At 36.3% G+C, this 26,893-nt stretch overlaps 1 protein-coding gene across 1 annotated transcript in view; it reads left to right on the top strand.

Moving 5' to 3' along the window:
* The window catches only part of LOC140170975 (leucine-rich repeat serine/threonine-protein kinase 1-like), a 31,659-nt gene extending 8,067 nt beyond the window's left edge, over positions 1–23,592 (top strand). Inside the window, 22 exon segments of the mRNA XM_072194165.1 lie at positions 638–786; positions 1,007–1,173; positions 1,629–1,915; positions 2,508–2,768; positions 3,397–3,613; positions 5,144–5,293; positions 5,783–5,953; positions 6,291–6,560; positions 9,637–9,802; positions 10,227–10,503; positions 10,674–10,886; positions 11,232–11,458; positions 11,684–11,867; positions 12,378–12,542; positions 12,893–12,932; positions 12,975–13,274; positions 14,062–14,286; positions 17,875–18,204; positions 19,857–20,027; positions 20,848–20,970; positions 21,536–21,869; positions 21,872–23,592. Of these exon segments, the coding sequence (XP_072050266.1) occupies positions 638–786; positions 1,007–1,173; positions 1,629–1,915; positions 2,508–2,768; positions 3,397–3,613; positions 5,144–5,293; positions 5,783–5,953; positions 6,291–6,560; positions 9,637–9,802; positions 10,227–10,503; positions 10,674–10,886; positions 11,232–11,458; positions 11,684–11,867; positions 12,378–12,542; positions 12,893–12,932; positions 12,975–13,274; positions 14,062–14,286; positions 17,875–18,204; positions 19,857–20,027; positions 20,848–20,970; positions 21,536–21,869; positions 21,872–22,365 (4,921 nt within the window). The 3' untranslated portion in view covers positions 22,366–23,592.
* The last annotated feature ends 3,301 nt before the right edge of the window (positions 23,593–26,893 follow it).

The following is a 26,893-nucleotide window of genomic DNA, read 5'->3' as shown; positions in this document are numbered from 1 at the left end:
ATTTGTGTTTGCTGTGCAGTAAATTACCAACAAATGTTATTTAATGTTATGAAAACGTTTTATACCATTAACAGGGGCGGATTCAGGAATTTTTGATAGATGGGGCGCCTTTTGGTCGATGACGAAAAAATGGTGTTAAGGGGGTTACCCCCTCGAAAACTCAACGGTTTTGGCCCATTGTTTGCCCATTTTGAACTTCTTTCATTTTTTGTATTTTTAAGTTAGGCCGGCGCCTTTTGCTAGTCAAAAAATAGAGGGGGCGCGCGCCGGCTGCGCCCCCCCCCCTAAATCCGCCACTGATTAATGTACCCTTTATATAACCCGACATTTAAACGTTTTCTGACAACCTTTTATAACCTTTTGCGAATGATGTCAAAAACGTTTTGTGTTTGCTGGGTTACGACCTCAATATCTTCGCTTGCATTGTGGAACAAAATATCTCTATATTTAAGATATGTAAAAACCTCAAAATTGATAACCTGCCCAAAAGTGTCTCCTTTTGACATGACACATCACATATTTGTATGCACTTGACAACTCACTGCACACGTGGTCTCAATGTCCCTTTTCTATATAGTAAATTTACTATCAGCTCTACATTGGTAATATCAATCGGTATGTTGTGTTTTTTACATAGATTAGAGTTTCTGACGTTATCCTCCAACATGTTGAAGACAGTCCCGTCGGAGATGTTCATGTTTACTAGATTGGAAACCCTATCTCTGGCTCATAATCAGATCGACAAAATAGAACCAGCAAGCATCGAATTCAGGGTAGCGTCACAGAGTAAGTTGCACCACAATTTATGTTATCCACCACTGATAAATTCATGTAAAATTTATTTATAATTTTCGTTTAGGGGTGGCTTCAAAATCCAATCGGCGGTCAACCACAGGCGGTTGGGTTTTGAAGCATCTCCTTACTCTGTATATTACGTTATACCAATCCATGTAAAATATTCATCCTACCGATATTGATAATATTTCTGGTATTTACTTTGATTAAGGCACATTGGAACCAGCTTGGAGATGTTCAAGTTTGAAACAGCTGGATCTATCTCACAACAGACTCCAAACCATTCCTAATGGTATTCAAGCCGCCACACAGTTAACGAAATTATACATAGCATCCAACAAGTTGACGGAATTACCGCAATCATGGTATTGTCCGCTGGTAAATATTGTTATCTTAAGGGCTCCGATATAGCGACGTTTGCACAGCATATTTGGTCTGTCTGATGTGCTCTCAGGCCCTACAAAAAACTATGCAAAGGTGGGCGACCGATCGCTTAATATTTGGTGCAAACTAAATACGGCTGATTTATACTATATAAAAGTGTTAACATAGCAATTAATACCATGTTATCTCATATCCCTGGTATCATTCCGTAGTGTCGTTTGTCAGATATGCTGTTTTGTATAAAATCGTCAAAAATTTTGTGCCACTTTGGGGGTAATGTTTGTTAGGAAAAGTCAGTACCAATGATATTCAATAATGTACCATGCTGTCTAAAAAACTTTCGTTTCGTTAAAATTTCATTTTATTTCTCGATATTGATCAAAAGATGTGACCATATTCGGAGTTTTAAAAGCTGAGTTTAGTGAAAATGTTATTGTTTTATGCTGTAGGAGAAATTGAACGCCAACAACAACTCTATAGCAGATGTCCCCGATATACATCTACACTGGTTGAAATCACTGAAGTTTCTAGATCTGAGCACAAACAAATTGACTGCCATACCATTGCCAATCTGTCGGTTATCTGGTCTTCAAGACCTGAATCTTAGCCATAATCAGATCCACGCACTGCCAGCGCCGATGGAATGGTGCACCTTACGCCTTAGTATTCTGGACCTTTCTCACAATCAGTTGTTTCACGGAGACCTAGATCAATACTTGGATCCCGCTTTGGACACGTAAGTTTATATTATTAATAATAATAGAAAGAAATCGGGAAAGATGTAGAACGATAAATCAAGATGCAGAAGGAGGAGCAAAAAGAGGAGAAAAAATAGTAGAGAAATGAGAAGTAGAAAAATGAAGGAGAAAATTTACAGACAGGATAGGATCTAGAGAGGAGAAGAAAAGAATGAAAAAGAAGAAGTGGAAGGAACAGAAAAATGCTATTTTAATATTAACCCTAACACGCCTGAGTAATACAAAATACTACTTGATATACGCTGTTCATGCGTGCATCCCACGTGGTGTGATGACGCAATCGCCCTAAGTGATATATGGGCACGGTTTCGCTGGCCAGCGAAGCCCAAGATCCGTGGCAAAGTGTCTGGCACGCGAGGGGTCTCGGGTTCGAATCCCACCAGAGCAAGCAACTTGTTTCTTTGTTTTATCTCTTTATTCCTTCCTTCTTTCCCTTCCCGTCGCCAAAAAGCCCCTAGCGGGTTAGGGTTAAAGAGTTTCTTAAAAGAACCCCTAGCCACCAAAAACATTTTATATTTAAGATTCTGTTAAATATAGCCTACTCTAAAAACTTTTTTTTATTTGCATCAGAACGAGCTCTCTCCGATCAAAATTTTCAAGGACGCTAAAGAAACTATCCGGGGATAGAGATATGAGCATGCACTTCGATCCCAATCCGACTACGATGTTCTATGTTGGTCTAGATCAACAAGAAGACGAGAAACTACAGCTTGAATTCCCAAAGATGTTTGCTGATTGTTTGCACACCCTTAACCTGAGTCACAACAAGTTACATGCTCTACCAGATGACATTTGCGATATGAGCGCATTGCAAGTGCTGGATCTTCAAGGGTATCTATAAATAATTGTTTAGTATACATGTATATCAAATGATTTGTGATATGCTACCCACGAAATGAGCACAAGTTGGTAATTTCGAAACGCCCTGGCTATTGCGTTGGTGTTTTTATTTCACACGCACCTGCTCGAGTCAGAAGTATGTAAATATGGGGGTACAATGTGCCATTGTACAGGTGAGTGGCAAACAAAAAACATCAACCAGGGTATCTCGAAACTACCAACTTGCGACTTTATACTCATTTCGTTGTAGCAGGTCACACTATGCAACATTATTGCGACTATTTCGAACTACCCCTGATTTAATTGCTTAATTTCGTCTATAGATATTAATAATCAGTAGAATCGTGATTATTTTTATACAACGAATAAATATGCATTTATTTATCCACGTAAAGTACTGATTTTTTAACATCTGAACATTAGATTACATTTTGTAAATTTGCTGATTGAAGTTTTCTTCCTAAACGTTTTTGTCCTAAAATAATTACACTGTTTAATCTCCAACTGTGAAGAATGATGCAATATATTTTTTAGGCTTTCATACTTAGAAATACGACGACTGACGGTGCGGCAAATCTCCAATGTCAAAATCTTATGACTGTTTTTACCCTATATACAGAAACCCAGACTTGGCTAAACTGCCGGGAACACTTTCAACTCTCAAGGACCTGTACAACATAAAAGTAGATCAGAATCAAATAAAAGATCCGCCTGAAATCGACCAAATTCTCATCAACGGTATAAAACCCTCTCAGAATATAAAGCGTCTGCTACGGGAGAAGTTACACGATAGTCAACCTTACAGAGGCGTGAAGTTGATGATAGTTGGCCCACAGGTAAGACAGGTGTATTGCCTTTAATCGTGGAACATAAAGCCATATAATAACATTTGCTAAGGAAGACGCCCTCAACATTTTTTTTTTTTTTCAATTTCAAATCAATTTTGAATAAAGCGTAGGAACTGTCGTTTTATTATTACGATGGAAATATTAGTCGAACGTGTACACGATGTGCATAACACAGTACGTATACTCTGGTTGCTCTATGAAAAAGGAATAAATATCAAAACCACTAATCCCTCCAATTAGCTCCTGTTGATTTCCCATTATAGAACTATCAAAAAGTCATAATAACATTATTACATAACAATTTCCTATCATTTGGATTGTCTGCTGTGGTTTATCATTGGGGTGGGCTTGTCTAGCTGGAAGTGTAATTGACCAAAGGGGGTAATTATCAGTAATTGGGCCTGGATTTATCACCTTTTTCATATCAAAAGCCAACTATACATGGTGTGTGGGCAGTCGTGACATATCAAAAGAACCGACACGACTCACGTTCGACTCGCAATGGCGACATATGCGCTGGTATTAAATAGCGATTTTCTTTGTATGACCTCGTCTGCTTGGGCCCAAATTAAAAGCGGACATATCTGGCAGTAGACACTTACATTTTATACCAAAAAAATACAATTCTATTTCTTATGGAAATGTCATAATAGCCTTAAACATTCGATGATTTCAGTAACATTTAGAAACATGTAAATATGGCAGGTGTATTGAATGTTAAACCGCTGGGCCGTTTCAAGTCTTCGATTTACAAATTGTAGCTCGATAATGAAAATTCTGATCTTTTCGTAAAGTGTTAGTAAACCGCTGTATTCGTGGTACCGCTTGCCACATGATTCCTTTCCGGTACCAGAGCGTGTCAATCATTCTGTGTCTACCTACAAATATTATTATTTTGGCAGTAGACCTATATATCGGGACATATCGATCAAAATATGCCTGTATGACCAGTATTGGGTATATTAACTGCCAAGAAATGTTCAATGGATGCATATATTTTTTTCAACACAATTATCGCAGAATGTTTGTTATTCAATCTACTCGCACAGAGGGTTTGCAGGTTATATGAAAGAATAAAACTCAAGGCTATTTTGTTTGGAGTTGGTCTTTTACAAGATCTTTAACTAGATTAGTAAATCCACATCCAGAAGGGTCATTGTTCACATGATTTACACCAGTGTCGTCCAAATGTTTAGTAAATCTTAAAAGATAATACAAAAGAGCTAGTCCGATTCTACGTAAGCTACAAACGCATTCCATGAAAAAACAAATTACTAATGGTAATAATATAAACAGGCCATTATAAAAACGTAACTGAAATAATCGAGTATTATTCCGAGTCCTCTAATCTCATATGTTTTTGTATAGTGTGACTATTATTTTTCATGAGTTTCATGAGTTATTACAGAACATGATAAATAAAAGTGAATAATATAAGCTATAAAATCTATCCAGACAAAGACCTGTTTAAAACTTTAAGTTGATACAAATTTCAAATCTTGTATTTTTCCCCATCAGAAAAGCGGAAAGACATCGTTGATGACACAACTGTGTCATTGTGATTGGCCCATTGAAGACCGTGGTGTAAATGTTGAGAAATTGCAACTCTCTGGTATAACCACTCAATCTAGTTCTCTAAGGATACTCGGGAGAACTTCAGTACCGCAGGTAGGTATACAAACAAACAAATAAACAAACAAACAGGCAATCAAACTCAAACAGGTGTGAAAATCGAACAAAGTACGGTATATTCAGGTGCACTATCAATGTCGAAGATAATGTATTCAAACATAAGGGCAAATATAATTATAGGGCATATAAACATAAGATAATACTATATTTATATACAAATTGAATAACCCTACTTCAAACACACTAATCAAATCCTAGGGTTTCCCTATTAATGCCTGCGAATAAGCTTGTTTCCAATGGGGGCCATAAAGAACAAAGATACAGCTATTATAAATACCCATATAAATATATGTAATATACAGCAACAACGACCTAAAAAGCTTGAATAAAAATGGCGGTAAATTTGTTTTTTTCGCGACAAAATACTCTTAAACGTTTTCAGTATGGTTTTCACTGACTTGTTTTAAATTGTTTTAAAAATAGTTCATTCAGCATTACTTGACATTACCCATTTATTTTTTGCAGATCAACCAAGAAGAGATCAACTTTGAATTATGGGATTTGAAAGGTGGTGAGAACTACGCGTTAGTGCATCAGACGCTCTTTACGTCACGCACCTTGTATTTGCTGGTTTGGGATGTATCAGAAAAAGAATCGGGAATCGAGAAAATCAGGCCATGGATACTCAACATAAGGGTATAATAAAAATTTCTTATCTTTTCATATTTAACCTAGATTATCAGTTTTAGACATAGGTTACTATTCATCAGCAGAAGCGATTATAAGAAGGACACAAATATGTGAGCGGAACTGGTAGCGATGTCTTTGTCATGTACACTGTATGATACTTTGACGTGCAGATGCCGAGAATGAACCAAGGATTGTTAACAACATTATTAATTAAAATCGAAAGACATTTACTGAGTAATTTCTTCTCATCTCCGGAGTCAATATAATGTATTAGTAACAAAGTCAACCAGTCTTTTGCTTGTGTTCCTCATTCATGAAAATGTTTTTTCAAATACCTTTTTAGTCGAGAGCGCCACAAAGCTGTGTCATAGCTGTTGGAACTCACGCGGACCTGTTACCAAAAGCAGAACGCAAACTCATCATTAGCAGTTTGTCTCAGAAACTTCACCAAATGTTTCCTGAAGTAGCTGAAACTAGAGTAATTGAGACGGGGGTACACCAGCACAGTACAGGGATATCGGATCTGCAGAACACAATATACAACCGAGCTTCTAATATGAAATATCATGAGTTGCACCCAATTAAAGAAGATGGACTGTTAGTCGGAAGAATGGTAATGTAATATGTATCAGAAAACTAGACTATGCCATAGTCGATTTTTGATAAATAAAAGCATGTTATTAATGTTAATCATGATGAAAGCATTCAGTTGAACTCGAAATTATACTGATATTTCTTACATCAAAATACTACTGTCTGTTCAATTAGCTTAGATTCTTGAATTTTTAAGATATTTGAAAAAATAAAAAAATGCTGCCAAAGTCATCAAAGAAAAGTGTTAGCACAGCCTTAGACCCAACGTGATTTATACTTTTCAAATTCCCAAGTTCAATTTAAAACACGATTTCTTTTCAATTTTGCCTCATTTTAGGCAGTTACTTGGGTCCACCCAAAGGGTTCGCGTCTTTTTTACAAATCGAGTGGGACGGTCCATTCTCAACTTAGGGCATAGACCCTATCCAATATAGCAAAACAACCTGTTCACCAATCTGTCCTGTCATTTCAATAGAGGCCTTGCATGTGACGTATCATCCCGTAAATATGGCGGACTACTCAAATGCATTCAACAAAAGCATGATTGCAATCTACCGTGACAGTTCGTCTCACACACATAACCCTGCACTACGATCAAATAGGTTGATGACAACATTTGATTGAATGAACTGCACTCCGCCATAACTACGGTGAAGGACACCGGTTCAAATCCTTTGTTTGGAGCCAGTCGATAAAATGATGCAGGGCCTCTATTGTTATACCGTTCCGGTTATTGGATAGGTTCTATAGGTGATGATGGTCCACCGGTTTTTGTTACACGAAATTATATGGCGCGATTACGTTTTATGCATAACATTATTCCGAGCATTATTTTTCCTAAACATTTTTTCCATCTTATTTCAACTGGTTTACAATGTAAATTGAGTTTTGTTTAATACCATCATTCCTTCCCAAGAATATCAGCATTCGCTTGACATTTTCAGATACAGTGACTTTTCAAAAATTGCTTTCTGTAACCTGATTATTTTGAATAATATTTTCTTGTACAAAAGTTCTTTTGTCTTTCTCATAGTTTGTATTCAACAAACAAAACGAAATAACTAATTGAAAATAAATGTGTAGTTTTATAATAGGCCTAAATGCCTACACCTTCTCAGATCCATTCGCAAAATAAATTCGCAAAGTAAATAAATAAATAAATAAATAAATAAATAAATAAATAAATAAATAAATAAATAAATAAATAAATAAATAAGTAAATAAATAAATAAATAAATAAATAAATAAATAAATAAATAAATACGCAAGGCATGTATTTATATAAGCTGGGTCTATTTTAGAAAAAAAAAACTTACATGTAGTTCATAAATAACAAGGTAATGTTTCAACAGTAGGATTTCAACACAAATCTGAAATAGGCCTACTGACAAATATAGCTATTTTGCTGGACAATTCTTGATGCGGATGGTCGAATAAATACTATCTCAGCGCATTGTGACATATCGTCCGGCGTCCCCATTGCTCTAAATGGATTGATTAAAAAAAGTTTATGGTACCCGACGTTCTACGGCTTGTTTTGAAAATATCGCGGGAAAAGACCAAAGTTGAAAAGAAATGGGGTTTTAAATTGAACTTTAGAATTTGAAAAGTATAAATCACGTTAGGTCTAAGGCTGTGCTAACACTTTTCTTTGATGACTTTGACCGCAATTTTGTACTTTTTCAAATATCTTAAAAATTCAAGAATCTAAGCTAATTGAACAGACAGTAGTATAAAATTGTTATGAAAAGGTTTTCATCAAATTTAACCGCAAGCAAATACAAGACGCGCTCATGCACTCACTGACGCGTTCATGCAATTACACAACACAAAGGCCGCATACTTGTGTACCATGTAGTTATTAATGGTAATGACAGGTACCCGGAGGAAAACCATAACGAGATCTGGGCGACCAATCACAAGCCAGATCCATTTAAAGATGCATTACATCATGGCCAATTTTAGTAGGCCAGATTTCCGACAATCTCATCCATAGAAGCTCATAGACAGCCGAGTTAAGCATGTAAACCGCAATCCAAAGTCAGTAGTCCACTTGGGAAGCTAACAAACAGAGGGAGTAGGGTGACTGAAAAGATCAGATGTGAAAATCTATCAATTGTGCACACATTAATTAAATCAGAGTTTTAAGCTTAAATACAATATCCAGATAAGTATGCACAGTGGGCAAGTGGACTACGGGGTAGTCTATCAGAAAACTTGAATAAACAAGGGAATATGCCTACGTTCTATACACTGGAACATAGAAATATCAAAATATTACAAACTAGCGCACGAGGTCAAATTAATGATGTCTTAATATATCAATATACAGGGGAAGAAGAATCGCGCATCGCACACTAGCATATAAAACATGAAATTACAAATGGAAACCTAACATACATGGGCCGATAAACCATAGAAAAGCTCCGTACATACCTGCTTGTGCAGTGACTTGAACCCCAGACCTCTCGCTTTCAGAGCGAGCCCTCTAACTACTGAGCTGCACAGACTGTCCCTGATAAACAAGATTTGAGCCTGGTACTTTACCAATTTACGGATATAAGGAGTCAGGGTCAGTACAAAAAACACCAATACCAATGATGCTTAACCGCTAGCCTAATCATACAAACAAGGAAAGAGGGCTTCGCATCATACACACTGTGTATTACACAGGAATAAGTGTGTATAGCGATTGTGGGTGTAAGAAGTTAGGATATATACTTCGAAAACAAACATGGGTTAACTAATCTAATTTGGAATTTTATCATGTGCCCTTTCTGTGGTGCCTGAACTTGGGTGTCAATTCTTGAAACATTTTTCAATACCGAACCTTACTATCATGACTATTCTCCCGTCGGATACTAGACATATTGAAAAAAAACCCACGTTATTCTAAAATGAAATGAAATATACTTCTTTATGTCAAGTCGGGAAGATAATTTTTTAATTTAGATTATAGTTAGGGTTAGGAACATTTGCCATTAATAAATGTTCAATTTTGTCTTCAACATTATTGTTTTACTTCCCATTCTTTGAATAATCTACTATGCTAAAACATTGATACTAACTGAATTCATTATATTCGCATATTGCAGGTGCCACATTCGTACACTGTTTTGAAAGACCTTTTGAAGATCCACCTTACCCAGATGAATGCCTCAAAGCCAATGAAGCCACCAATCATGACAGAAGATGAATTAACCCACCATTTCCATACAATACCAGGAAGTCATCTCGAAAAGTCAGAGGAGGCTGATGCAGGTATTCATCATTTTGTATATTGCACATTAGTAGTATATTAGGTACCTCATTGTGCGCGGTTAATAGTGGTGCATGATAGATGCCTCAATATGAGGGGTACACAGTTCTAAAACCTAGTGTATAATATATATACTGTATTAATGAAAAAGTTATTGGTGTTGATATTCATGTTAATACAGTAGTACATTTTGGCAATGTATACTTTAGTTAAATTGATCACGTAATCAGTATTTTGCACTCAAACCCTTCTAAATTATAATTTCATGTCTTAAATGTGCTTGGAGATATCGCAACGATACAAATTTTACACTTTCATGCATTAGGCATGAGCACCAATGTTATAAATTATTAGCATAAAGCTTCAAGACAATGGTAATGCAATTTTGTAACAATACTTATGTGCATCACCAACCTTTCATTTCAGCTGTGCGTTTCCTCAGAGACACCGGTAGTCTAAATCATGTCAATGACCACACGTATCAGCTGACCAATCTTTATTTTCTGGATCCGTCCTGGCTCTGTGATGTACTCTTGGCAGTTGTAACATTCCGAACTCAAGGTCGTTATATTCAGGATGGCATGGTGCTGAAACGAGACTTGAAAAAACTGTGTGTCGAAAGTGGATTTGGTGAAAATAGATTTGAAGAATATCTCCAATTACTGGGAAGGTTTGAGATTGCCTTTGCCGTGACATCAAACAGGTATAGTCTTGCTAAAATATGTCTTATTTTGAATTATACTCATTTCTTAACGGGCCGCGCTGATTGTCAAATATTGTCTCAACTTGTTGTAACTATTTGCAATGGTCAGATCAAGACGATCTCCAGGAATGGTTACATCACTGTATTATGTGTTTTTATGCGTTCCACAGGTGCCTCATTCCCTCTTTACTACCCAGACGTCCTCCAGTAATACAGCAAATACATAATCGTATCTTTCATCAAAAGATCCAACGATTATACAAGATGCCCTATATTCCACCAGGTTTCTGGAGCAGACTGGTATCTAGGCTTATGGTCAGTATCAAACAAATGGAAGAAGAAGATGGACTGCTGCACCGGCTGTCATCCGTTAAGCGATTCAGGTTTGTGTTTTAACATCTTTTTCTAAAAATCTTTCGTTACTTCGTTATAGTTAGGCTAAGGAGTGTTTGAACTGTAATAAAGACGATACGTGACCTTCTATACTCATTAAAATACAAGAGGACCGGTTTTGAGTTATTTTGGATTCGTCGACATGTAAAAAGGAAATGTTACTGAAATACAATAAATTTCTTCCTGAATTGTAAACCATAAGTTTCTCTGTTAAATATAATTATTATTTATTGAAAAAGTATTAGAAGACGAAGTTATGAATTGTAAATGTTTTCATTTTCAGATCATGTCGTAAAGGTAATAACAATAATTAGGTTTTATTGATTGTTATTTAGTCAAGACATTCTGTCCCTTGCGGATTCTGATGGTGATTGCACTACGTTAGTTTGGCAGGAAGGCATATCCTTGAAACATGTCAGAGGTCAATTTACCATAGAACCGATGAGTTTCCCCGATCAGCTTCAAGGAATCAGAGTCACTGTAAGAAGCCACGCAAACGATTTCACCGTGTTAGGGTTTATAGTAGACCACATCGAATCTCTTATCAAGGATTGGTATCCAGGTAATGAAATACATTAGTAAAGGTCTCGATTAATATTTAAAAATGACGTTTAGCATGACTGTATTACTGTAAACAAAGGAGAAATTCTTTACTTTTCATCTAGAAAAGGTAAATTAACGTGTATTAACGTGTATCTGTGCCTTAATGATATCAAAAGACCCGAAAACTGTCGGAAACATATCACCTTATTAGTTCCTAAAACAAGATGTCCTTTTCAACTAACAGGATTGGAAGAATCAGAAGACATGATTCAGAGGATGGTTCCTTGTCCAGTTTGTGAGACGAGAGTTGCAGCGACGGAAGGTCCGTATGGCAACACTGACATATTCACTACTTGCAATGTGTTTGCTTTCAACGACCTTGCGGTTGCAGCTACATTACGGTGTCAGGATTACGTATCTTGTAGTAGGTAAGTACTACCTTAGCAAAGTGTTTGGAGAGGTTTTAAGGCATCAGAAATTTGCAGTAAAGTTAACTTTAGTTCACCATTATTGTTTGTAAAATATCATATTTGGACATGAACATGGCGTTATATGCTTTATTTATTTCTGCTCCGTAAGTATGCAATGAAATTTATTATATTGAATGGAATAAAACAAGTAAACAATAAACCAATCATTCAATAGAAGAGTCTATAATATTACAGGACCTCTGGTCAGCTATTATTGACAGCTTTAGTTCAGTTCACAAGAATCTTTTAGCAGTCCCTGAGATGATCCGCTTAATGTAATCCAGATATGAAGTTGGTTACAACAGATGACATTGTTCAGTCCTGCTTTCCAGAAAGTGACCTTTTTAATATTTGTAATATCAACTGACGTGACTGATAGGTAGACGTTATTCAATAAAACTCATTTAAGCAAGATTGAGCTTTAACAATTAATTTACAACTTGTTTAATTATTTATTTAATTAATTAGACACCCAGATAAGAAAGTCTTGCTGGAGACAGTTGTGCCAGACTTGTTTCTCTGTGATTTGTCCGTCCCTCATCTGAATGAATCCAGCCTAATTCTAGGCAAAAACTTGGAGAAGGGGGCTTTGGAGAAGTCTACAAAGCAGCATACCAAGGCACACCTGTGGCCGTAAAGAAATTCCTGAAATCGCGATCACCTAATAACGTGAGTAACGTCAATTGTATCAATTCTAGCCAGAGGCCAATACAGTTCCGAATTCACAGCAAAAGGTTGGGCAAAATTGGCAAAATTTCGTTGTGGAAATATGCAGCCCTACCAGCCTTTGTTTTAACCACCTTTTCATTAATCATGTATTTCTCAACGTCGGGCTTTGATAAATAAATTCTGAACCGTGTTATACCGTGTCATATCACACGGCAAGAAACCAATAAGATTGCAGGAACTTTCTCAAGTGTTTTTAAAAGTATGTATACTTAAAAGTATGTAAGTTAAAGGTAAAACCCGTACTTATATGTCAGGTTGAAACATGAAATGTCTTATACCTGTACAATAATGTTGGTATAAACTATGAACCTAATCATAGTTTTATTATGCAAATAGGTACAACCGATCAAGACAGATGGCGCAATAACGGATGAAGAGGTTTTAGCTGTAGTGACCACATTCCCCGATCTACGTAGTGAATTGGCAATCCTGTGTCAACTTGACCATCCGTGTATATTGAAGGCAATCGGTGCGTCCATTCACCAACTCTGCTTTGCCATGGAATTCGCACCCTTAGGTGATTTGGCTTCATATGTTCGTGAACAGTATATCAGCACAAGGCCCATCATGTTAACCGAAAAAGTCCTGCATGATAGTATTCTTCCGCGGATGCTAACCTACAAAATCTGTCTACAGGTGAGTGGTCAAAAATGTTTATATGGGGTTTGTTTTTGTTTTTTGTTTGCTTGTGTGTTTTGGGGAGATTTCCTTTACCCACTGGTGAGGGTGAGTGTTGGGTGTGGTGGGTGTATATACGAGTGTGTATGTTTTTTTTTGGGGGGGGGGGTCCACTTTGTCCACATACGCAATCGACAGTCATGAGTGGGAATGCCTCAGTGCGTATTTACAATGTAGTATATTGTTTCTCTCTGTCTCTCTGCCTCTGTATGCTAAATACCAGCAATTTTCAATCGGTGATTTTAAGCAAAATTTTCTCTCATACATGGAACTCTCACAACGAAAATACATTATTATCAATTAAAAGTATAAGGTTGAATCCCCATAATGAAGAACAAAATTTCAACATACGTTGACCTTGTTTTAAGCCACTGAAGTGTAAAGACCACAAATTTACAGTGCCACTCCTTTTGGGGAACCTTATAGGAACACAGCAGTAGGGTTGGTAAATCGATGTCCAGCGGATGAATTTGGGGGAACTGTAAAATCATGTTACTTTGACATTTTTGTCTATCTACCATTTATTAAAATATATTTTTGGTGTTTTTCACTGATTTTGAAAGACCCTTTTTAGATGGCCTACAAGAAAATAGTCCCTCTTTTTGCAAGCACTGCCAAGCTCTATAATTAGTGGAATTTAACTATAGCGTACAGAGTATTGTATTTTATGGTTGCTTTCTGGATCAGGCATGACGTGGCAAGCCCAAATTTGAGGTTATTTCATTGTTATCAATATTTTTGTCAGATAACTGCGGCCATTGCATACATCCATCGAAGAAGGGTGATACACACAGACTTGAAGACTGACAACATCTTGCTGTTTTCAACGGACATAAACGATCTGGTGAATGTGAAACTGGCAGATTATGGCATATCTCGCAAGCTAGTGGCAGGTGGCGTGCGTGGAAGAGCAGGATTTCACGCGTTCTGCGCACCAGAAATTGTGAAAGGAAAAGCATTTGACGAGAAGGTAATTTGATTCAAATATTGTACTTCTAATGCTTGGAAATTTATTTCAGAATTTTAATTATTTTTGATGGTATGGCAATTACGTTTGGCCATGGTGTGAAAAAGTGTTACTGTTAAATTCTTTTTTAATAAATTACTTCACGTTTGTCAAATCAAAGTATAGTCAAATGGTGGCAATGCAGTACAGAACTGACTGGGATGGTTTTTTCTGTATATTTACCATGTATGCTGCCCTCTCTTGAATAATTTTATCTTTTCCTTCCAATTGAACGTTGTATAATAGTTTAACAGGATCTATTTTTAAAGATTTGTCAATTGAAATACACCTGTTTATTACAGCACAATACAGTAATTTTCTTGATTATAGTAACATTCTTGCTATTATAGAATGATTTATTCACAATAACCTTGTGAGAATTAGCATATGTTAAATGGAATTACAAACATTTCAATATCTTTTGCATGCAGTTCAGGTTATATGGATGACAGCGCGAAGAGGAAGATTATATAGCCTATTTGTAATCCCGAAATTAAGTTCAATTAGAGAATATGAGACAAGACTCATAGTCTCAAGTCCTTCTGAACTATAGTGGCATCGAACACAAATATTTAAAAACAAATGCATGCAAATGCCAACCCTTTAGCATGTGCAAACAAAAACAAAGCTCTGAACATAGGTGACATTATCATTATTATTTCAGCTTTTGGAATATGTTAACTACCGCTTATGATACGGCCATATGGTAACTGCTGGTCATGCTGGTTTAGGCCAATAGTTGCTTATTTACATCCTCATTTGCTATATCTGCAATATATTTGACTGGGTCATGATGCAGTCATGTCTACAGTACTTTGCAGGACTTAACCCCATTAAAAGCTATTAAACCAAGATAACACTCATTGAAACAGCTCAACTGATTAAATCGGATCTTCTCTGGCTGTGCACATGTGACTGTTTTCATGTGCGATATCGCAATAAAGTTTGTATTATAGCTTCAGTTGGGTAACCGATTATAAAGGAAACGAAAGGAAACAATGGTATGTGTACCATTGTTCACGAAATGAGACAATGGCGTGCTTTTTGTAAACCAGCATTCTTGAAAATGAGCAACATAATGATTGTTGACTTAACACGGTTTGGAAATAATTTCTTCATATTTTTGGTGTTATCTGTCGTTTACATATCCTTCCTAAAACACAAAAGTACGACCCTGTCCAAACACCTAAATTAGCTAAAAATTTAGGACATGTTACAAAACTATATTGTCTAGAAGTTTAGAAGAGTACTTTTAATATTGGCCGGTTATTTTTCACACAGCGACGTTAACTAGGCAATGTACTATTACCTATAACATTAACTAAAACACCAAAGTACGAATATTTCCAAACATCTAAATTAGCTAAAAATTTAGGACATGTTAAAAACTATATTTTCTAGAACTTTAGAAGAGTACTTTTAATATTGGCCGGTTATTTTTCACACAGCGACGTTAACTAGTCATATCCCCATACTTTTAACGTAGGGCTATTTGTAGAGGTCACGCGTCAATGGGAAAGAGCACTGTGTATTGTGTATAGGAAAACGGACAGTAACTGCAGTATGTTAAAGTTATGATCGGAAGAATCTATGGGTGTTGGTTATTATTTTAGTACCAAAATCTCAAAATGGCTTAACAGAGAGACAATAGGTTGCCAACCCTTTAGATTGGCATGAGATGATTACAAAAAGAATGCTCTGAAAATAGATGACAAAATTATCATAAACATGTCATCTTTTTGATTCATGTATAGTTTCATACTTAATATATATTTGTCATGTATGCTGCCCTCTCTTGAGTAATTCTTCCGTTTCCATTTAACTTTGTATTGTATAATCTGCGCTTGTTGTTTAACAAGATATATTTAAAAAAGAAATGTCAGTAGATATACATCTGTTTTTAGAGCAATATAGTAGTTAACAAAACATTTGCCGTTATAGATTGATTAATATTCACATTTGATCCTGTGAGAAGTAGCAATTATCAATTTAATGGAATTATAAGCATTTGCAGTATCTTTTATAGCTCTGATATGGGTAACAATGCGAAGAAGCTCATTAATTGTATTCCCAAAAGTAATTGAGTTCAATCAGAGAATGTATAGGAGACAAGACTCATAGTCTAATGTTTTCCTAAGAGGCATCGAATATAAATATAATTATGAAGACACACATGCACATTAGTGGCCAACCCTTTAGATTTGCATACATATTGTTACCAAAAAAAAAGCTCTGAGCATAGATGACAAAATTATCATAATATTCATTTAACATGACCTTTTAGAATATGATAACTACCTGTTATAGGCTGCACCCATATGGTATGGTATAAATGAATCGTTTCAACTGCTGGTCATGTTGGTTTAGGCCAGTCATTGCATGATTCATTCAACCTGTACTCCTTATTTACACCCTCAGACGAAATCATAACAATCAATTATACAATAATAATATTAGGCTTGCCACTTTCAATATCAATTTGCTCTCGCTAAACTAGAACCTCTGAAGCTTGATGTATTAGTGCCATCGTTTGCAATGGGCTATGACTTGCCTATCAGTTGTATTCTATTTTCGTGGTCAAAAAGGTATACATGTTCAGATTTTAAGTATAGTAGTGGCATCAAGTACGTACTCAGACTCTCTCTGTTTACTTTAAGTGCATGAGGTCAAAAATGTGAAGTTTTGGTATTCATGTATTCAACCAGCAAGTTTATACTGATGCTTTGTGTGTGGACATGCTTCAGAACAGTAGGGGTAAAATGAAACAGTTGAACGGATCCGCTGAAAAGGATATATCTGTCAAAAAAAAAAAGAAAAAAAAGGGGGGGGGGTATATCAAACAACAAAAGGATGTTTATGTTAAATAATAGTACTAGAGAAGTTATTAGGCAACCGTCTACATTCTGTGTTCAACTATATATAAATTCAAACTCTTATCGCCATACCTTTGTTGTATTAACTTAAACTATGGTAACCCTATTAAGTTTCCATGATTGATGCATGAAATTAATAAACTACCAATCTACCTGTTGACCTGTGGCCGCGACTTTAACATATCATTTGCTTAATTGAGGCATTACACTAGAGGAGCGTTTCAACCTCTTTAATAGAAGGTTATAGGATGCTTTAGGGTGAGGTGTGACTGTGAGTTATGACCAGTCTCTAGAATGTGAACATCTAGCCTACTATCTTACTGCGGTTACTGGTATCCGCTAAATCTACGACAAATCTAAGGTGAATCCTTGAATGCATGATAAATTTATTTCTGTCTCGAGTAGATAACATGCAGTCGACTTATTTTGTAAATTCACATAATCATACATTGACCCGTTTCATTTGTATTTGTTGGAGCTGGCAAAAGGCGAACGAACGAACACACAGACGAATAGAAAGACGTCTTTCAATGGTACCTTAAGGAGTCGCCTGATAGTTACTCGCCTGATAGCGACTTAAACATTCTTTAATCTTTCCAACATAAAGTCAATTACATAAATATCCGAATACATATTATTACCATAAATATACTTATTTCTCCAATTTTCTACTATGTAGGCCGACCTATTTTCCCTGGGCATGCTCTTCTATCACATCATAAGTGGATTGCTTCCATTCGATAATGAGAGCAGTATCGAGACCAAAGTCAACATCACTACCGGAACTAGACCTAAATTTGAACACATCGAATATGCTATGCTACCTCGGTGTGCTCATCTGGAAGCACTGATGAGAGCCTGCTGGCAAGACTCGCCTATTGCCAGACCAAGTGCCAAGTATGCTCTGAATCTCATGCAAAATGCAAGTTTCCTATGCTTGAGGCATTATCTGGAAGTTGAAAGTGAAAGTGAAGCATGTCTGTACACACAGGACACTGCTACAGCACAGGTAAATGGTTCACGATGTTTAGTTAGGATGCAAATGTGAATGCACTGTGCGATTACGTTTAGGTTATTTTTAACGCAAGGATTTTGGACTCGCAAGTATCCACGGGCTGAATATGATTGCGTTCTGCGCATGTACATTGCAACCACATTCGCATATTAACTAAAACCCGTACTGAAGTCAAGTTATGTACATTTTCGAGCTTGGAGTCAACACGTATCTTTTATTCTTATTCTTATTATTCTTCACATAAAATCAATTGAATTAATGTTGCTTTCACAAAACACTAAAAAAGAGTGTATATTCTGAAACTGTTCTGATACAAAGCTCGACACACTACACATTATTATTGCCCACGTATATTCATTCCTAAGTCATGCATCTGTTTGTGGCCATACTGAATGTTTTAAACATATCACACAGGCAATAATAATAATGGTAACATTTTACAAGAGTTAAGCAAATGTGTGCCGTAGACATTGGTACAACTCTGACTGAAGGACAAACTAATTGCTGAACTCATAAGTCGTACATCAAATGAGGTCAGACGAATATTCCCATCTTCTAATTTGACTAAAGGGACAGCCTGTATGAAGAAGCAACCCAGCAAATACGAAATTGTTCTCAAAACGTTCAAAACGTGTTATGAATACGTTTTGGTTATATTCAGAACGTTTAAATAACATATTAACAGTCGGGTTATATACAGGTCAAGAAAAAGGTTATATAAAAACACTACAACAACATTTTTTAAATGTTGTCAACCTGTTATTGTAAAATAATTTGTAGCAAATATTTTGCAAACACATTTTGTCAACTCTTAAATATCATGTTAGAATGTTTTCAAAAATGTTTTTAGAACGTTATTACAATTTTTTTAAAGGTGATACTACACCCCTGATAAATTGTGTGACTAATTTTGCATTGTTCGCAAAAAATAACTACACACTGGTAACAAAAGTTATGTACATTATAGGGGCAAGGAATCCACTTACTTCACTGCAATTTCGGTGATTCAAGACAAGTATATAGTTCATTATATGTGTTAAGAAATGGGGTACATTGTAGCGGTACCTCTTTTATTGTCATAAACAACGTACCGCTTGTCTTGAGTCACTGAAATTCCAGTGTAGTAACTGGATTCATTGCCCCTATAACATTGTATAATATACATAACCGTTGTTACCAGTGTGTTATTATTTTTGAGAAAATGCAAAAATAGTCACAAATTTATCAATGAGTGTAGTACCACCTTAACCCTTTATATAACTCGGCAATAAAACATTTTCTGTGAAACGTTTTATGTTTGGTGGAAACTTATTATAAAAGATCAGCCTGTTATAAATGTATTATAGTCATTGATATCAATTTGTTATGGCTCATATCATGTTAGTAGGTTATTAACCCCACGAGAACTACCTGCCGATTGGTCAAAAGAAGTTTTCATTATCAATTGGACCAATCAGCAACATTGTTAGAATAATTTCACTATGCAAAAAAATTGGAGTGAATTATTTGCAAAGCTCCATTCTGATTGGTGATTAAAATGAAGATATCATGTAATTGACCAATCAGAGGCAATGTTAGATCGGCAGGTAGTGCTCAGGGGTTAAGATTATAATAGAATAAACCATCAACGTCTGTTTATGTTACAGGATGAAAAAGCAAAGTGCGATTTGTGGCTCTGGAGAAAAGCTGAACATGAACGATTCCTGACGGCGTTTAATTTTGAGTACAACATGACGGATCATGAGACAAAAGAATGGCCTGGAGATAAAGTCCTGTGTGCTGTCCAGTTCGGGGACTATCATGTCCTAGGAACCAGTGTAAGAGGATTATGAGGAATCCCCTTGTTCGATGCTTCACGTGTTCGACGCGATAAGCCCTAACCCAAAGCACAACACTAGCCCTAGCAGCCACTAATAATAACACTGACCCTACTGCAATAACCCTAATATTTTGAAATTCATAAGTAATCAGAGTATAGAGATCAACGGAAATGGTAAAACTAGTCAACAACACTCACGTTTTTTGTCCGAATAATTTCAGAGTAACCATACTCCGTCATCAGCGGTGTGATAGTGGTGAATGGTCTCTTTCAAAACCCCACCCCTAATAGGGACGGGGCCGATAACTTTCCAAAATCTATGACACTTTGCTTTTAGAAACACTGGACAAAAGGTCAAAAAAGGACATTGTCAACAGGACGTAAAGTTCATACATCAGTCATTCACCAGTATCATACCGCTGATGACGGAGTATAGTTACTCTGAAAATATTCGGATAAAAAACTTAAGTGTTGTTGACTAGTTATCTTTCATAAGCAATCAGGTCCTTGTTGTTAATAGTGTGTCGAACAAGTAGAATGTTGAACATGTATAAATAAATAGATAATAAATGTCGGTGATTTAACGAGCGCCGCACCTAAGGACCAGCACACTTCAAGAATTATTCAGCTGTCATCTATCAATCAGATTGACCACCCGAATTAAGAATAGTAACAACTGCCTATAACTGAAATTAACAGTAAACATGACAAAACATTACAAAAGTTCCAACGTGTTTTCATGCGTAAACGCTTTTTTAAATACCCACCCGCAATATTTAAGTCTGTGACGTAATATGAACTGTTTTTTTTCTTTGCAGAGCGAGAAGCTTGAGATATACAGGTATAACCGAGAGAAAAAGAGGCTGACTCACCAGACAGATCTGTTTGTGCTTACTCAAAAACCAGCTACGTCGCTCTTCTACTACCCAATGGATGGTAAAGTACGTACATTGTCTGAGAACTCGCCGTAGAAGTAGTGATGGAACAGGAATAATTACAATAGCGATAGGTCAAAACAATTCTTGAATGTATTGCCCTGCACTATTGCCCTGTGTGCAATCATAGTTTGAATACAATACCACTATTTTCAAAGACACTACACGTGCGAATAAAACGTACTAATGTGAAATATCTATTGAATTACGATCCAGGTCTGTATGCCTATTCTTTGACAGCGTACGTCTAGTGAAGGGCAATACATTCCAAATAGTTTTGACCCATCGCCATGGTAATTAATCCTGTTACATCACTTCTTCTACAGCGAATTCATTAGATGGCATGGGAATTAAAAATAAAATAAAAAAAGTATTTTTAAACAGGTTGTATTAATGACAAACAAACGTTCTCTTCATTTTGTGATATCTGATATGATTTGGTATGGTTATATATCATTTTATATGAATTTGTTGACACTAAATAAGGGTCGGTTGCTTTGATGCATTTTTATTATTATTTAAGTTACAAGGTGTAAGACATGTTGTTTATTTTAATTTCTTTTTCATATAGAAATCGGACACCCTGCTTGGCTACCTGTTTGCTGGCTTAGAAGACGGGACACTTTTTATCTATTCGCATTACAAACCGCAGACGTCCACTACCAGCGTTTCTAGAACATGGGAATTACGAAAGCGTCTCGTCCTTAGCAGGGAACCCAAGCCATGCCAGTGCATGGCTTTAGTCAGTCACCGGCAGGAACTTCTCATAGGATGTGGTAATACAGTGAGAGTACTCAACCTTAACGAACTCTTACTAGATCCTCAAGTGCTCGAAGTAGGGACCCAAGATGATCAGATGGTACAAGGGATTGCCTGCTATGGAGACATGGTTTGGTGTTTCACAGAGAGTCTACACACATCGCACAATATGATCTGTCCAAGCGCAAACTGATCGATCGGTTCTACTGCTGCAGCACGATAGTCATGAAAGGCCACTGTCTTTCCGACCCAATCAATGAATCTACCAATATAACACGCAATTTACCCGTGTCACCTTCATCAAGTACAGATTATCCTTCATTTCCGTCGTTATCGTCGTCGCGACGCAGAAGTGCGACCTTGACAGCACACGTAGCAAGAAGGGCGAGATTTGCATCCAGAAGAACAAAGTCTCGGAGTCTGGGGGATAGATACATCAACTATAATGTAACAGCCCTCATTGCGGTAAAAGACACATTGTGGATAGGAAGATCTGACGGCGTTATCCTGGTGGTAGGAATTGATCATACTTCTGAAAGATACAAATTTGGAGAGGTTCTGTCTGTGCTTTCTCCAAGTCCAATGCTGGATCTTCCGGCGGTCCTGTTTCCAGGTTGTTTCTGGTTGCTTCCGACAGAGTAGTTGCGTGTCGCGATATCATACCGAGGAAGCACTGATACACAAATTATCATCAGACATGTCAGACGATAGTTGCAGACCGAGAGCCAGAACCGGAACAACTACAAACTTCCCTCTGAAACCAAGACCGTACAAACACCAGCTACTCGTATGGGAAGATTGGGGCAGTCATGAACTACACCAGTTTGAAAAAGCACACGAACTGTGCAATTATTGACGTTGTCAAATCAATGATTACTTTTGTTGTGTCTCTCTATTCAGTCGAGCAGAGTGCCACATATGGAACATGAATAGTGCATAAATAATACTCTCCTAGGATAGTGGCTGTGCATGGTTTGATCACATTATCTCCTTTTTGTGGTTAGTATGGCTGTACCTAGAGCTACGAGGTCAACCAATGTATGTAACCTACATGTATCAGGTACATGCATCCTATCCTTTACTATGGGAGGAAACTTTATGGTTGCTCGACTTAAAATGGATGCAGTCTAAAGCTTTATCTAGATCAAAGCGCGGACAGCCAGCTCGATCTACAGTGTGTCTTGTATCAGGTTGATAGCCCGGTTGAGATTTACACCATGTTGGATTTCGCAGTGGCAATTCGAATTAGTGCGTTTACACGGGTGCGTCGCCAGCGTTTATATACGCCCAGCTTTAATAGGTTAGCGCACGCGATTCGACTATGCCCCTGCGAAATCCAAAATGGCGTGAATCTCAACTTGGGCCGCGAGACAGACTATAGTCTATATAATTTCTTGATGTATACAGCCCAGGTTTAAAGTTTGAGTATCTCCATTTGATCACCACATACTGCCGTACATCCAAGGTCAAATGACTTTCTTTCCATATTCTACAGTGTTTAGTTTATTTAAGGTAATCATACTCTACAACAGAAAAGTGCTATAATTAACTTGCCGAGCCGGTCCGGACAGACGCACGCTTGTGACCTATTTTGAGGGATTTCTAAGGTAAAATACAAAAGACAAAATATTTGAAACAATTTCTATTAAAATCGAAGGCAATTTTCTGTTTTGACCCATGAAGCCCAAATGTTGACCTGTGACCTTCTTACTCATAACCCAGGAACGAAATGTCGTAGATAGGTCAAATATATAGTTTCTGAATCCTTATGACCAGATAATTTGGAATTGGTTTAACAAAATTTCATCAGTTTGGATTTTGAACCCGTATAAACTTTTACCTTGGAATTCTGAGTTCACGTATTTGTCCTATTAATAGAGGAGCTATGAGAGTATAATGCCTATTCTGCCCAATATATCGATTCGTGATATTACGTTTAACCAAAGCTTTTTGAAGTTCTTAGCCTGCTGACAGAAATCGATGATTATATAGAGAAAGACTGCCTATGTAAATGTCTTCATGTAATACGAGTTATACTATTTATTTCAGCAATATGAGAATTGCAATATTATAAAAGAAAATACAAACAGTATACATTTTATTCCATTTTGGAACATGTGATTCGCAGGTATTTATTATCCCGGTTACCAAAGTAATTCATACCCTACTCCAAAGCATGTAGTACTCACCTTAATGCTCAGCGTGCTGTCTCAAGAACCATTGAGCAAATACTAGGATTGTTTGTACTCATTTTAATGCGCGGGGAGAGGTTTAATACATCATCTCTTCATAATTTTACTGTGGATATCGAAGGCGTAAAACCAGAACAAACTACGTCCACAATTACATGTTACTCATGTCGGCAACAAATGGACGGTTAATTCTGCCCATCATAATAAATAAATATAAGCGACTTTGGTGGGGTACTGTCACTTAAACAGTTCGACGCAAGTGACAATGTATATACCCCAAAGTCACTTGCATTCATTATGGAGGGCAGAATTAACCGTCCATTTATTGCCGAAATAAGTAACATGTAATTGTGGACCTGGTTCTGGTTTTAAACACTCGATATACTGTATCACTTTTTGCGAGTGTAATTTTCTTGGTATTATCATTAGTCCTTTGATTTGTGTTCAGTGTTTAGCGCCTTGGTGCAAATTCTATAGTGTTTAGGCGCACTATAATAACAGTGATTGATTGGTTGATTGATAAAACAATAACAATAACTTAATAGTGGTTGATTTCAAATTTCATAAAATTATCGACATAATATGTATGGGCAAGTCATGATAAGACCTTAGTTTATAAGGATAATCCATGTACAATAAGTTTCAACGTTTAATTTAATTTAGGAAAAATATTTTCCTATATGAAAACTTATTAATTATTTCAGTACTATCCTATTTACCTCAATGTATTTCACGTCATATACTTTCATGATGCAGTCATGTCTACAGTAGAATTCACCACGACCTTTGCAGGACTTAAACCCCATTAAAAGCTATTAAACCAAGATAACACTCATTGAAAACAGCTCAACTGATTAAATCAGATCTTCTCTGGTTAAATCCACACTACACATGTTTCTGTTTTACCTGTGCAATGAGCAATGAGCTGGTATTATAGTTTCAGTTGGGTGAACGATTATAAAGCAAACGAAAGGTAACAATACTGTGTGAGCTTTTGTTTACGAAATGAGACAATAGTCTGCTTATTGTTAACCAGCATTCTTGAAAATGAGAAGCATAATGGTTGCAGACTTAACACGGTTTGGAAATAATTTCTTCATATTTACATATCCTTCCTAAAACACAAAAGTGCGAATATTTCCAAACACCTAAATTAGCTAAAAATTGAGGACATGTTACAAAACTATATTTTCTAGAATTTCAGAGAATACTTTAAATATTGGCCGGTTATTTTTCACATAGTGATGTTAACTAGGCAATTGCCTATACTTCTAACATACAATATTTGTAGAGGTCACGCGTCAATGGTGAGAGCACTGTGTATTGTGTATAGGAAAACGGACAGTAACTGCAGTATGTACGTTTTTATACAGTTTCTACTTAATGCGGTATAAAGTACTCGAATTGTAAATATTTATTGTGTTTATTATATATATTGTAAATATTTATTGTGTTTATTATGTATTTTTATACTAAAGATATGAAATACGTAATTTGTAACTGGAATTTAATATACGGCTATATTTATATATTATTTTTGAAGTTATTTGATAATTCATATCAAAAATATACATGTTTTATCTCATCCAACGATATTTACCCAACATGCAAAATACTGCATAAATACTCAGCCAGAAAATATACATTCCGTGGAGAGTCGAAATACGAATACAACAACAGTTTAAATAAAATACGCTATAAAATAATAAAACTCCAGTTATTTTTTTTATAGCAGTCAATCCATCCATTTTTTTTTCACAACATGCTGGAATAATTATCTTCCTGTCTTCTTTATGGTAAACAAATATTGAATAAGTACAATGGTAAGAATATTTTCATGAGGTGAAATATGGACTTTTCCATTTAACGAGGCTTTGGCGAGTTGAATGAAACAGTTCATATTTTACCGAATGAAAATATTCTTTCCATTGAACGAATAAAAACATTCAATTTTGTTTTATATAAATCATAAAACATTCTTTTTCTTCCACTTAATTTTATAAATCACCAGGAAAACAAAATAAATAAAATAAATATTACAAACTCTACGGTATTTATTTTAGAAGCGATCTCAACACCTATAATTGGCGAGTCGAGCTATACGCTCGCGTCTGTTAGCGTTGCTAATGTAGCTGCGCGTGAGTGCAATGGAAAATGGACTATTGCACTGGCGCGGAGTGCAATAGTCTTTTTCTATATATAGCGAAAATAATCAATAGTAAATGACCAATCAAATGATAAGAATCTTTGTATGAGTTAAATAAAAATAAATAACATTAATATAAAATTGGATCGGTTGAGCCCATATTTATCGGTCGAGCTATGAGTTTTAAAATACTAGTATTGGACGAGACGTAGTCGAGTCCAATATTTTACAACTCATAGCGAGACCAATAAAAATTGGGCGTAAAGCATCCATTTTTATCATTTTTATGTGTTGGATCCAATATTTTCACACACTTGGATCCATCAAGACATAGTAATGGTAACATGTGGATAGTATGTACTCCAGAGGACAGAATATATCAATCCAATTTAACCACAAGAACTAAGCATGGTAGTACTAGACGCGCTTGATGTACGTCCATCCACCAAGCGAGAGGTTAACTTTCGCGCCAACACAAAAGGGCCGCAAATACCACAGATAGTTGTGTACGATGTAGTTAATGGTAATGGTCGTGACGTGCCCGGAAGATTTAAACCATAACGAGATCTGGGCGACCAAACACAAGCCAGATCCATTCAAAGATGCATTTCATCATGGCCAATTTTAGTTAGGCCAGAAATTGGCCTATCGTTACATCGAGACCTGTGTTATCGAGACCCGTGTTAAGAATGTTAACCACAATCCAAAGTAAGTAGTCCACTTGGGAAGCTAACAAACAGAGGGGTACGGTGACTGAAAAGATCAGATGTGAAAATCTATCAATTGCACACAAATTAATACAAATCAGAGTTTTATGCTTAAATGTAATAGC

Source organism: Amphiura filiformis, chromosome 15 (assembly GCF_039555335.1).
Source record: "Amphiura filiformis chromosome 15, Afil_fr2py, whole genome shotgun sequence".
NCBI classification, from domain to species: Eukaryota; Metazoa; Echinodermata; class Ophiuroidea; order Amphilepidida; family Amphiuridae; genus Amphiura; species Amphiura filiformis.
The sequence above is the reverse complement of the archived record's forward strand: the minus strand, read 5'-3'. Positions and strand labels throughout refer to the sequence as shown.